We start from the raw sequence: 13,467 nt of genomic DNA, 5'->3' as shown, positions 1-13,467 counted from the left end.
TGTTGGTTGTACCTTTGAGGTTAACAGGGGAATTGCTGCTGGAGGTGTTGCGGCTGAGCTCAGCAGAGCCTGGTCGATAACCTGCAGAGAAAGAGATGGAGGCGGGAAAGAGAGAGAGCAAGAAAGAATGAAACAGAGAGAGGGACACAGAGAGTGAAAGGTAGCCCAAGGGTCCAGCAGCCGTTTGAACTTGTATTGATCATCCTGGTCTTTTACCTGCGTTTCCATGGATACTGCTCCCAAACAGGGCATCAAGAGAGTGAACCCGAGGGTCGTCCTCATGGATGAAACCTGCAGAGCACAGAGGGAAGTGAGTTACTCCTCCACGGCATCACATATTGATAGAGAGATGAACGTATGTGTGTTACGAGTCATTTGTCCCAACAGACGTGTACCCCCACATGCTGGTACTGTCCCCCTACACAATTAAAACTGTGCACACTAAAAGGGCAGTAGTGTTTAAGGATGATTAAGGGGATATTTCTAAGCTGTAGGAAAACCCCATGTTTATACACAGTAGATCAACTATAGATAATCCACTTCACTTCTACATACTGAATTCAAATGTTGCTACTGTATAACATAATGTACCAACTGGCTCTGTACGATGATGTAGCTTTTTTCCAGTTGATGGGACAACGTTCTGAGATTGAACCACAAGGTTTTCAAGGAAAGTAAACAAATGTTCCGACTGTGATTATTGACTGAGGATGGCAGAATTATTCCAAAACACTGATAACTGACCTCTCGGTTGACTAAGTGACGTGTCAATTATTCAGCACTGCGCTCTGGGAGATTAGGGATTTAAGTCACCTGTTTGGCGTTATTCTGGAACACTAGATAGGTTTCCATCCAATTGGCGACAGATTTTCATGCAAATATTCTAAAACCTGCATTAAAATGCAGTTCTCTCACTGGAGGTACTCTTCCATCAAACTGATTTCTTGTGGATAAAATGCTGTGTGTGATAACGCAGTGCACATAAAAATGACTTTGGTCGCTGAAGTTCCCATGTACCGAATTTAAAGCAGAAGTTCAATGCTGTTTCGACCCTCTCTCCCCCACTTGCTGTCTCGACCTCTGAATGCTTGGCTATGAAAAGCCAACTGACATTAACTTCTGACCTGTTGCAACCTCTATAACCACGGATTATTATTTGACCCTGCTGGTCACCTATGAACATCTTGAAGAACGATCTGGACTTAATGGCCATGTACTCTTATAATCTCCACCAGGCACAGCCAGACTGGCCACCCCTCAGAGCCTAGTTCCTCTAGGTTTCTTCCTAGGTTCCTTCCTTTTTAATGAGTTCTTCCTAGCCACCATGCTTCCACATCTGCATAGCTCACTCTTTGGGGTATTAGGCTGGGTTTCTGTATAAGCACTTTGTGACAACTGCTGATGTAAAAAGGGCTTTATGAATACATTTGATTGATTGAATGGGGTTCCATCACATTTTAAACTCTGGCGATGGTTTTGTCACAAAAACAATCTGGTTTTGGAGCATTCTCTCTAGACAAAAGGTGTCTAATAAAGTGGACAGGATAGGTTATGATGAGATATGGATAAGAGCAATATAATTTATTTGATCATTTGCAGCCAAGCATCGATCATCATGTCACCAGCATTCAAATAATACCCTTGATATTTATTGTAAATTTGCATCAAGCTCATCACCATCAATCAGTTTATCATAACTTATTTCATCTGCCTATAAAACACAACGCTTTTCCACATTGTTGTGGTAGTACAACATAGCATATCATCACATGACTCCATATCATTGGCATAAAGGACTTTCCACCGCATAATACATTTTACCGACAAAAACATCACACCATGTCAAGCAAACAAATTGTCTGTCAACATTTATGAAATTGTATAGACATCGTGTTTCCATCACACCCGTCTTGATCTATTTAACGGAATGACTTTACTTAACTGTGAATGGAAACTTAATTACTGACTTTGAGACTTTCATAGAAAGTTATAGTTTCATAGAAAGAACATACTGCAGATCTACACTACATCATGACATCTTAACATTGAAGATGGCAGCTAGTCAGTAAATGGGCATTGGGCCTACCGTACCTTTGGGTCTGCGTCCAGGCCTGGAGCTTGAGTTGGGTGTCAGGCCTGAAGTGGAGGTGTGGTTGGCGAGGGTGGAGTGAGCAGCGCCCCCTAGCGCCACACCTCTCCTTCTGGCATAGAGCTCCTCTGTGCCATTGACACTCTCACTGCTACCCCCTGGAATTCGGTACAGCTCCCTGCCTCGGGACACTCCACTGTCATTTAGTGCTAGGGGAACAATAACAGAGCAGTTAGTATCTATGATGGTACCACATCCGTCCAAACAAACAACCCCATTCTGGACACAGCAGAGGCAGGTGAGCTGGAGACTGCTGGACAGTGGACAGTTAGGGCAGGTAGACAAGTGTGTGCTAGAGCAGTGAAGCGTAAGTGTCGGCAAAAGCTTTCAAAGGACACAAGTTGACTCCGTTTGCTACAGTACACAATGATATACAGTAGTCTCAACTATCATTTCTTCAGTCAGACCACTTTCCAAATGGCAAGATACTGTACGCACACCAATGGTTTTTAGATGCATTTTGGACCTACCAATGTTTCTATCCGATCAGTCTTTTTTTTACAAAAGAATAAAAGGCTAAATCCCTTTATAGTAAGTCAGACTGAACCCTGGCCTGCTGAGACAGAATAGAACACTGGCAGTTCTACTATTCTATAGGAAGTGAAGGCTTTGGCAGTTTCCTGTCTGGTTTTTAACTGTCAAGAAAGGAAGAAAGTGAGAGAGAAAGAGAGTGTGTGTGGGTAGCCTACAAGACAGTGGTGTCTCAGTCAGTCTGGTAGGCTACTGGCTCAGGGAGGATCTGGTTCTATACCTTAGTCTTATTGCATTCCCTGCTCCCTCTCTCAGTCCAGCATTGGATTGGTCATTTATGCAAACATCACTGTGTTAGTAGTCTCAGACATCAATAGATCCAATAGAACAGCTATTCTGTATTTTTGCACAGCCATTGTCATTATGGCTGAGCAAAGGGATATGGTGTGGAGGGAAAAGAGGTGGACAGAGAGTGTGGCTTAAAAGCATGGCAGAGTGACAGATAAGGAAGGATATGGAATAAAGGATAGGATGATGTTAGACTGTGGTGCGAGTTTGACAAGGAGAGTCAGAGAGAGTATGATGCTAGCTGGAGGCATTCATATTATCAGCAACGTGACACAGGCTAACAACGCAGCACAGACAGCATGTGCACACATCACTCCCCAAAGTGGCATTTCTTTCGCACTGGGATTAAAAGCACAATCCTTTAAACAGCAGTAAATATTGCAGATTGCCCCTGTAACAAGTTCTCCTCTCATCATCCCTCCAGCCATGTGCAACATGAGATTTATACCAGCTGCCAGACTAAGAGACACAGCAGACAGAGTAATTGCCTTTATTGGGCTGGTGTCATGACTCTTCAGTTGCCCACTTTACATGATTAAACATCAGTTGACAGACACACAGATCTCATTAACACAGAGTGAGGCAAAGCTGCTGGCTGCAGTAAGGGATGGCTGCAGTAGAGGCGGGCTCTAATCCAAAACAAGGCTACTTACTGCAGGGTCTAGCCAGAGTCCAGAGTGGAGTGTGCAGGGTATGAGGCTAGAGGCCTCAAACAGTTCAGTTCAGAGTTCAGTTTGTGTTGGTATGTGTGATAATGTATGTTGTAATGGGAGGAATGTGTACATTAAGAGATCAGTTGTCTGTAAGTAAATTATGACAGAGGGCCAAAAAGTTAAGATGTTGCAGATTAAAAAAGGGGGGTGAGTGAACATGAAGATGACGAAGATGGTGGTGGTGGTATTAGAACTGTCCAATGATGGGCAAGAGGGGCTCGGTGGTACAGGTGGAGATGTCAGAGGAGGACCAGAAGCGAAGTTGTCTAGAGAGAGAATGCTGTGAGAGAGGCGTCTTGGGAACCTTCATTTTCTCCTGGCTCTTACTCCTCAGAAAACCAAACCGCTTGGCTGCTCTGACAGGGAGTACTGCTGGCAGGGCTGGGGATGCTGAATGATAAGGGATTATGTTATACACACAACGACAAAGAGAAGGGGGAGAAAGAGAGATGAGTGAATGAAAGAAAGTAGTTAACTACATGCATTATATGAATGAACAGAGTCCAAAATAGTCCAACAGAGAAGATGAAGAGTTAAAGTATTAAAATGTTTAGGCATGCAATAGATCCCCATTGAACTAGTAGATAATGAAGAACATGTACGATGAGTTGGAGGGGGAGGAAATGTGAGATTGTGTGTAGCTAGAGCTCCCTCTTGTGGTAAAGAGGACTTGTAGAACTGTATGGCCTTGACACCTTTCCTTATTCAGTTAAGAACAATCCTGGATGAGTAGACAAAAATACACTGCATATTCCTTTAGTTCCCCAACCCACCCCCCACCCCGTGTCAGTCTTACCTCTGCTGGAGTGGGTGGGGGTGAGGGTAGGGGAGTGCCCCTGTCTGTGGTGGTTCTCCTCCTGAGAGTGGTTCCCCACAGAGTCCAGGCTGAGGCGGGACTGGCGGGGGGGTAGAGGAGGGGGAGGCAGGGGGGGAGGTATGTCAGTGAAGTCCAGGGTGGGAGGTTCAGGCAGGGGGATGTCTGGGGCGCTCCGCACCCTCTCCCTCGAGCTGTCCTGTCTGTTCTTGGGCTTGATGAGTTTGGCCAAGGCCTTGGCCCCGACCCAGTGGTTCTTCCTGACAGACAGGAAATCACAGTTACACTCAGACATCCATCGATCCTCAGGCCATAGGTCATCTTCACTTGCGTCATATTTCTTTCCTGTCTATGTATGCTCTAAGGCCCACAAAGTAAGCTCTCTTTCCCTCCTTGGGGGAACTCTCCACAAGTGGCATTGCTAGGGTCAGGAGGGTTTACAGACCATGTGACCTGACCAGGAACAACTCAGGGACCTAGGCCTTGCTAAATGCATCCATTTGTCATCCTATTCCATTGACTTAGATTAGCAAGTCAAACTGTAACAAAACTTACTTTTTAGGGGTTGGATCATAAAATTTGTACTGATCCATGATCTTCTCCTCCAGCTTCTCTTTCTGCCTCCGGAGTGAGTTCAACTTGTCACTGGAAACACAGGATTTGATTTATTTATTTATGACATTAAACTAATCAAATTCCAGTAGAAAATATCTCCCTCTATATAGCCGCACGTGCACACACACACACAAACATACCCTTCCCTACTCACATGTACTGTTTTTGCTCTTCGTGGTAGAGCTCCTTGCTCTCCATGGTTCTCTCCAGCAGGGTCTGGTTCTGCTGGCTCAACATCTGGATCTGACTCAGCAGATGGTGGTTCTCCTCCTCCAGGTTCCCCTTCAGACGCGTCAGCAACTGGGACAGAACACAGAATAGAGATGAGCCATTTTATCTCTATGGAAAACCCATAGACAGTCCCCTGTGCAGTAGCTCATTGAGGTCCCGGTGTGGTCTTTCAGTCATCTCTGTACCTCACAGTGGTTGTCCAGCTTGGTCATGGAGATGTCCAGGCCCTGGTGCTGCTCCTTCATTGAGTCGTATCTGGCCTGCCAGCGGTTCACCTCCAGCTGAGCTCCATTCAGACTAGTCTTCAGCTCCTTGGTTTGCACCTGCAGCCCATCATACTCCGCACGTAGCTGGGTATGTGTCTGGGTCAACCTTCAGGGGGTGTGGAGAGAACGTATGGAGAGACATGAGTTCCTGGTGCTTTGCAAAACAAATTCATCTTCAAAATACAAATTTTAGGGTGAGCTAGTCAGTTCTGTAGTTAGTTAATTTTGTTAGATTTCTGTTGAGTTGAGTTTAGCCATACTTATTTTTTCTGCCCACTTGGCAACAAAAGCCAGTTTTATCTAAATGTAGTGTTAAAAAACCATGGCCAAGTGTGTGTAGCTGGAGAAAGATAGTTAGAAACAGCCATTACAGTATATAACCACCAGAGGGTGCCAGGGTCAGGCTGTTCTCTATGTGGTGCTTTGAAAAGCTGGAGTATGTTGTTGGTGCTGTATTCAGGTGCTGCTGTACTGACTGAGCTCACCTGTCCACTTCCCCCCTCAGGCTCTGATTCACCCCCAAGAGCAGGGCGTTTTTGTGGATCTCCTCTCCTAGACTCTCCCTCTCCTTCTGGAGGGTGGACTCCAGCGCCTCCATGGCATCTTTCTGCTTCAGGAGCACTATGTACCTGCACACAGAGACAGACATAGAAAAACAGAAACAAAGACTGGGTTAAAAGACAATTTCTCCTCGGAGGTCACAAAGTATTCCGACCCCTTGGATTTCTTAACATTTTATTGTGGTTTTTAAAATTTATTTTTTTGTCATCAATCTATACTCTATTGTCACAGTGGAAGAACATTTTCATAAATAAAATAGTCATTGCATAAGTATTCAGCTCCCTGAGTCCATACATGTTAGAAACACCTTTGGCAGCAATTCCAGCAGTGAGTCTTCTTGGGTAAGTCTCTAGAGCTTTGTTCACCTGGATTGTGAAATATTTGGCCATTATTCTTTTCAAAATTCTTCAAGATGTTGGGGATCGTGGGTAGACAGTAATTTCTATAGTATTTCAAGCAGATTTAAGTCAAAAGCCACCACGCTTGAAAATGAGGCAGTTAAATGACAATTAAATACATTTTAATCCCACTTTGTAACAAAATGTGGGGGAACATCCAAGGGGTCTGCATACTTTGCAAGGCACTGTGTGGTGCCAAATTAACTGTACATGCTTTGTATTGTGTTACATCTAAAAAAATATATATATATTATATATATATATATATATATATGCCAAATAGGCCATGGCAATCCCATCCCATATAGGAAAAATGTCAGAGGCAAGATCTTGTTTATCTGCTCCTAGTACTGTATTATTTTATCATCTGCTAGGTAAATGCAGACATCTTGAGTTGACATTAGTGCAGCAAGTTGTTATATTCAGACGATGGTGTCACAGAGAGGGAAGGACAAACCGGAGCTGAGAGACAGACAGCTAAATGTATCTACGCAGTTGGTCTGTAGAATTACGTTTTCTTCTGTTTGTTTTTGTGGGAGTTATTTGCTACATTGTCGCTGTATTTTTGTTTTTTTTGTTCCCATCTTCTCTCCATCTTTGTTCCCATCACATATTTTTACTAGTTGTATGGGATGGGTTCCTAGATTCCTATTACCACCGAAAGAACAATATCGATACTGGGTCTGACAAGAGCTGGATGGAAAAGTCATGAGGTATTGAGCATCCATGATATATGTGGTGGTGTGTTCAAAGAGCTGCTAAGATCACAGATCAAAGCAATCCCATCAGGGTCGTCTTCATTCTTTCATCATATCCCAAAAATTAAAGAAACTGACTGGAAAAAGGGAGGTACTACCTCAGCCTGTCCAATTACAACCTCTCATTTTAGTTGTGTTGTAAAACATTTTTTACATGTTTTTCTACTGTGTACCCTAATGAACACAACCCAGGCCTTGAGGCATATATGGACCATCTGATATTCCAACTGATTAGGTCCTTTGACGGCACAGCAGGCAGACTCCTCTAATCCCTGGGCCTCAACCCGGGCCCCAAGGGACCCTGCTCCATTATTCATAAAAGGAGAGAAAAAGTAGATGGCTGAGCTGGCTAACTAAAAATCTCTCCATGTCACATTACTCCATTTAAACGGATGTGATAGTAAGCTTCCCAATAGGACTATTTTTCTCGTACAGGACAGTGGGAATACAAGTGTTTATTATGTGTGGGTTCTCATCATGTGTGTATGTGATATTAGGGCTGGGCGAAATGTCCAAAATATTATATCACGGTATTTTAAGCATAAATATAAGTATAGAAGTAAAAAATTATTTTAAATTACTAATATTAAGCAAACCAGATGGCACCATTTTTACATTTATTTACGGATAGCCAGGGGCACACTCCAACACTCAGACATAATTTACAAACAAAGCATTTATGTTTCGTGAGTCCTCCAGATCAGAGGCAATAGATAACCAGAGATGTTCTCTTGGCAAGTGCGTGAATTGGACCATTTTCCTGTCCTGCTAAGCATTCAAAATGGTGTCAGGGAAAATGTATGGAGTAAAAAGTACAGTATTGTCTTTAGGAATGTAGTGAAGTAAAAGTTGTCAAATAAAAATAGTAAAGTACAGATACCAAAGAACGACTTAAGTAGTAGCCAAAGTTCTTTACTTAAGTACTTTACACCTTAGGGATGCACACTATAAATAATCTAGGACTTATTTTTAACCAAATGTTGCAATTGCGATTTGACTTGCGAATTGGAGCAATACTGTTGGAATCATGGAAATAGAATGACTATTCTAATTCAATAGTTAGAATAGAGGGCACTTTCAATACAGTGTTTGAGATGACAACGAATTACAAATGTCAGGAAAGAGTTATTGTGACAGGGTAACAACTAAAGTGTTGATACGTGTTTCCTAGGGGACCCTATAAGCTTTGGCTACATTGCATGTTCTCTTAGCTACTTCATGTAGTTAACATATTTTTGCTTTGCATATTCCTCTTTGATTTAGAAGACACTGTTGCACAAACATGCGGATTTAGGTCTACACCATCACTGGTATTATCAGGCTGTATTAGCTAGCTACGTTTGCTCTTACTCAGTACATATATTAGCTAGCTATTATAGCATTAGCGGCTAACAATTAGCATCTCAAGATTTAAGGCAACTTGCAAAGAAAAGACTAACTATCAATTTGCTGATGTAAGAAACACAAACTAATAATGTCATTATAGAACGCTGGTGGATTTATATTAAGATGCAAAGTGAAAACAGCATCGTTGTCATCAACATTGTTGCATGTGCTGCATTGACCAAGCAGACTCAACGCAAGTGTCTCGTGGTTGAGGAACATCAAATGCGCTCCTTGATTGACAGGGGGCGTGGCTAGGTCTGTATGGAAAGGGTCACGGAGAGAGAGTGGAGAGAGATGAGTCAAGTAGCGAAGTAAACTAAAAGGTAACATTACAGATGGCGTATCGCATTTAACAAACCAAACATTTAAATATTGGTATAGAAGGTAAAGTAAAAACCCAAACCGGTCCCTGCATCAATACCGGTATGTCATAAAATAAGGTATACTGCGCAGCCCTATGAGATATACGTACATAATATAACCAAGTCCAAATATAACCACAGAAAACAAACAGAGAACACATTCGCTATAGTTAGATTAGTAATGTACTTGTGACACGTGTCTCCCTCAGGCCCTCCCCCCAGGAGTGACCTGCCTGAAGCAGTACAGGTTATAAGGTTCCACTGTTAAACAATAAAAGCAGCAGACTAGAAGAGCTCCACTGACATAAGCCTATCTGAACACCAACTGAACGAAATTAGTCTCCCAGAGTTATTGAACAGTCACAGTTCTGGCCTGATGTTAACTTTGTTGTCCTGCCCCTCCCTAGCCCTAGTGATAGGCTACCTGTCTCCACCCAACCGTTGCTGTGTCAGCAGTCTCTCCCAGCTCCAGCCAGGATGTCTCAGAGTGAAACCACACCCAGTCTGTTACTGCTGTACTGTTCAAGCCCGGTGGCATGGGGTGGTCAGGAGAGAGCAGGGGAGAGGCAGGAAGGGCACGCAACACATCCCCTAGGTCACTTCCTTAGGGCGGTCTCTCAATGTCCCAGTGCCAAGCCAGTCTGGAAGGACATACTTTCACTAGCCTATGGCTGTTTATATGTGGCTTATCAAATGAGGAAGTCTGTTATTGGAAAATTAACCTCAAAGAAATATATTAACACAGTTCTCTTGATGACATGTAACCAATTGATATTTTACGCAGACTCACCAAGGTCAATACACATGACATGGGCATGAACAACAGTAACATGACCACTCTGTAATAATAATTATATATATATATATATTTATTTTAAACAAATCTGACCTTTTTCTATTACACCTTCTCAGTGTAACATCTTGGTGAGTGTATGTGTGACCATAGTAGTTGACCTCTGGAGAATATGATCTTTATTTATTCCATACCCTTTGATAATTTCTGAACATGAAAAAAAAAAAATCCCTGCCAAAATGACAAGTACTATGGTGGTTGTCAAGTGTGAATTCTAGCAGGCTGTTGATTATTTTTTCTTCCTTTGAATTTGGCTCTAGCATTTGAACAGTTCAAGCCACAAAATATTATGACCCCATTCCTGAAAGCTAAGACCAAGGAACAAGTACATGCCTCCTGTTTCCCTCTCTGATACTCACAAGGACTCATTGTGTGTGACAAAACACACCTAATGACTGAGGCAAATTAATTCAAAGCATACCTCCTTCAGACTGGAATTTAGCATTGGCTGATTGTCATTTATTGAGATGCATAGTTTTCAGACGATTTAAAAAATACCCAATTTATTTTAAAGCTGCAATATGTAACTTTTTGGGTAACCCGACCAAATTCACATAGAAATAGCCTTATTGTTATTTTATTGTTGCTCTTTTTTTTTTCCTCTCTCTCTTTAAAAAAAAAACTGTTGACATAAGAAAATATTTACTAACTCTTATTTTTCTTAAAACTGCATTGTTGGTTAAGGGCTTGTAAGTAAGCATGTTGTATTCGGCACCTGTTGTATTTGGCACGTGACAAATAAAATGTGATTTGATTACAATGACTACACTATACTTGCTTGTTTTGTCAAACTGAAATTAGGCAAACTATTCTAATTTTAGCAACCAGGAAATGGTGGTGCAATTTCTGCATAGTGCATCTTTAAGAAGATGTTAATAGCGTTGCGCCTTTTCAACAATGCTAACATTTTTTGGTTGCACCTTGACTCACGCAAGTTCAGTGTACTCCACTTCTTTCATAATTACTTTAAGCAACATTCCATTTTAAGAAAAGTTATTTATTGGCGGTTGTGCATTGCTTTTTTATACAGTTCTTCTGAAGAATAATCGCATGTGGAAAATACCCAGCACCCCTGCAATGAACCATTATTTTTATATGGCCCCAGTAACAATATAGTTGAATAGCCCTGCCTTAGGGCATTACCACTTGGTGTGTGTATGCTGGGTGGTTTGTGTAACCCCTGAGCGTGTGCCCCATGTGTGTGACCCACTTGTTCTCCAGTGTGCGGTGCTCTTGCTCCAGAGCTCTCTGGTTGCCCTTCAGGGTGGCGTGTTGGGCGATGAGCTGCTCATACTCCGCTGCCTGTCTCTCATGTACACTCAGCAGGCGCTCGTGATCCTGCAGCACACTCTCCCTGCCCACCCGCGCCTCCTCCCGCTGCCGCTGCCACGCCTCTGACTCACTCTCCAACGCCCCCACCTGGCCCTGCAGGACAGCATTCTGGGCCATGAGAGATGCACTCTGGGAGTTGAGGGTGGAGTTCTCCACCTAAAAGAGGGAGACATTTTTTTCATTTTACAACATCTATATATTGGCAACAACTGACACAGCTACTCTAACTAGGAATTAGGGCTGACCCCAGTTAGTCGATTGGTCGATTGCTTGGGCGATTGGCTGTTGGTCAACAGAGATTTTTTGTTGTTGAGCGGTCACAAATATACTTTTTTTTTTTTTTCCCCCATGGCACACGTGTAGGGCTGACAGACAAAAAAAAAAAAGAGTTGTCTGTTCCTTCAACCAATCAATTAGTAGATATTTTTAAATGTGTATTTTCCATATATTGACACATCCTATGTGTTTTAATCAATTCAACTATATTAGCTTGTCTGATGCTTTAAGCATACAGCTTGATTAAATAATTAGGACACAGAAATTACTAGAGGGAGTCCGATCAGCAATTGATTTGATTGTGCCGTGACCGACTCAGACTTGCTGCTCTGTGTAAACAAAAAAGACAGCGAGTGACTGACTAGCACCCGTTGTCTCTCTCCTCCCTGCTGCATCGTCTACCACAGAACATCAAAGTGTTTATCGAGCGGTCTGTGTTGCTAAAGCTGCAACATAATTACAGCCATTTCTGACTGAAAAGTTCTGTTACCGGAATCCAGCATTTGTTTAGGAAAAACCTCCTATTCCCTCAACCCTTGCTCTCTTTACGTGACAAACGTATGCATTGCATGCACATGACCAAAGACCTGTTCACACAGGACAAGTATTACTGGAGAACGTTGGTTATGTAATTATTACTCCAGAATGCCCATTATTCCAGAGGACGATTCAGATGGGCTAATTTTTTCCCACCGAACTGCCCCCTGTAATTTTATTTTATATACATTTACACAGTTATGAAGGAAGGTTTTTATTCTAGGCGTGAAGATACAGTATTTCAACATGTCCAGGTGATAGGCCCACACTGATAACTCAAGCTTGGTTCCAAAGTTTCTAAACCATACCAAACCATATTTCCTAGTGTCACCATAATATTTCAATTGAGGAAGTGTGATCATAAATCATTAGAATATTTTAGCAATCCGCAGTGCATCGAAAATGCCCCCCAGCCTTCAGATGTGAGTAAACAGTGCAATTACACTTGAAAAGCATTTAAAGGCTATGGATGAAAAAGTTATCTTATCATTTACAAAGGTCAGTTGTATGCTGCTGCTTTGCGATATATTAACAGCAAGGGTTGCATTTAATAGGCTCAATATTTTTTTACTGATGCATTTGGTAATACTCAATTCATATGCACAAAACAAACAAAAGCATTCACTGTGAAAGTTGATAGGCTACATGTATGCCATTCATATATAGCTTATGCGGATCCCTTAGTTCAATTTATCGAATCAGTTACCGTTTTCTTGCACAAACAGTGAGCAACACCTGTCAAACGTAGACATTTCTCAAAATACAGGGATGTCAATTTTGCACAGGACTAATATTATCAGAGGACCTTGGAGTTTGCCAAAAAACAGTATGTTATTCTGGCTGGAATTGTTACTCTCCTGCAATGTAAAAATGACTGACATGGCCATCTGATATTTGGACAGGACTAATATTACAGATGTAATTATGTGCATGAGCACAAAACGGCACATTTCCCCGACCTCCCCAGTAAAACTAATACTGTCCGAATAGGGCCTGACCTATAGACAGGGTCGGTCTTCGCTTTTCTGCCGCCACAAGTGAGACCAAAAATTACACCGGTTTATTTATTGTTTAATAACTTCTTATCGCTGGGGGCAGTATTGAGTAGCTTGGATGAATAAGGTGCCCAGAGTAAACTGCCTGCTACTCAGGCCCAGTTGCTAATATATGCATATTATTAGTAGATTTGGATAGAAAACACTCTGAAGTTTCTAAAACTGTTTGAATGATGTCTGAGTATAACATAACTCATATGGCAGGCAAAAACCTGAGAAAAAAATCCAACCAGGAAGTGGGAAATTTGAGGTTTGTAGGTTTGCCTATCCAATATTCAGTGTCTATGGGGTCATATTGCACTTCCTAAGGCTTCCACTAGATGTCAAGAGTCTTTAGAACCT

General features: G+C 42.2%; 1 protein-coding gene across 1 annotated transcript in view; it reads right to left on the bottom strand.

Moving 5' to 3' along the window:
- The window catches only part of ccdc88c (coiled-coil domain containing 88C), an 84,846-nt gene that overhangs the window by 7,071 nt on the left and 64,308 nt on the right, over positions 1–13,467 (bottom strand). The window contains exons 22-30 of the mRNA XM_055863536.1: positions 11,136–11,413; positions 6,093–6,236; positions 5,527–5,713; positions 5,265–5,410; positions 5,051–5,140; positions 4,478–4,755; positions 2,092–2,298; positions 217–291; positions 13–81 (exon numbers count right to left, since the gene is read on the bottom strand). Coding sequence (XP_055719511.1) covers positions 13–81; positions 217–291; positions 2,092–2,298; positions 4,478–4,755; positions 5,051–5,140; positions 5,265–5,410; positions 5,527–5,713; positions 6,093–6,236; positions 11,136–11,413 — 1,474 coding nt within the window. The remainder of the gene's footprint in view (positions 1–12; positions 82–216; positions 292–2,091; positions 2,299–4,477; positions 4,756–5,050; positions 5,141–5,264; positions 5,411–5,526; positions 5,714–6,092; positions 6,237–11,135; positions 11,414–13,467) is intronic.

The sequence above is a fragment of the Salvelinus fontinalis genome, chromosome 15 (assembly GCF_029448725.1).
Source record: "Salvelinus fontinalis isolate EN_2023a chromosome 15, ASM2944872v1, whole genome shotgun sequence".
Lineage (NCBI taxonomy): Eukaryota > Metazoa > Chordata > Actinopteri > Salmoniformes > Salmonidae > Salvelinus > Salvelinus fontinalis.
The sequence above is the reverse complement of the archived record's forward strand: the minus strand, read 5'-3'. Positions and strand labels throughout refer to the sequence as shown.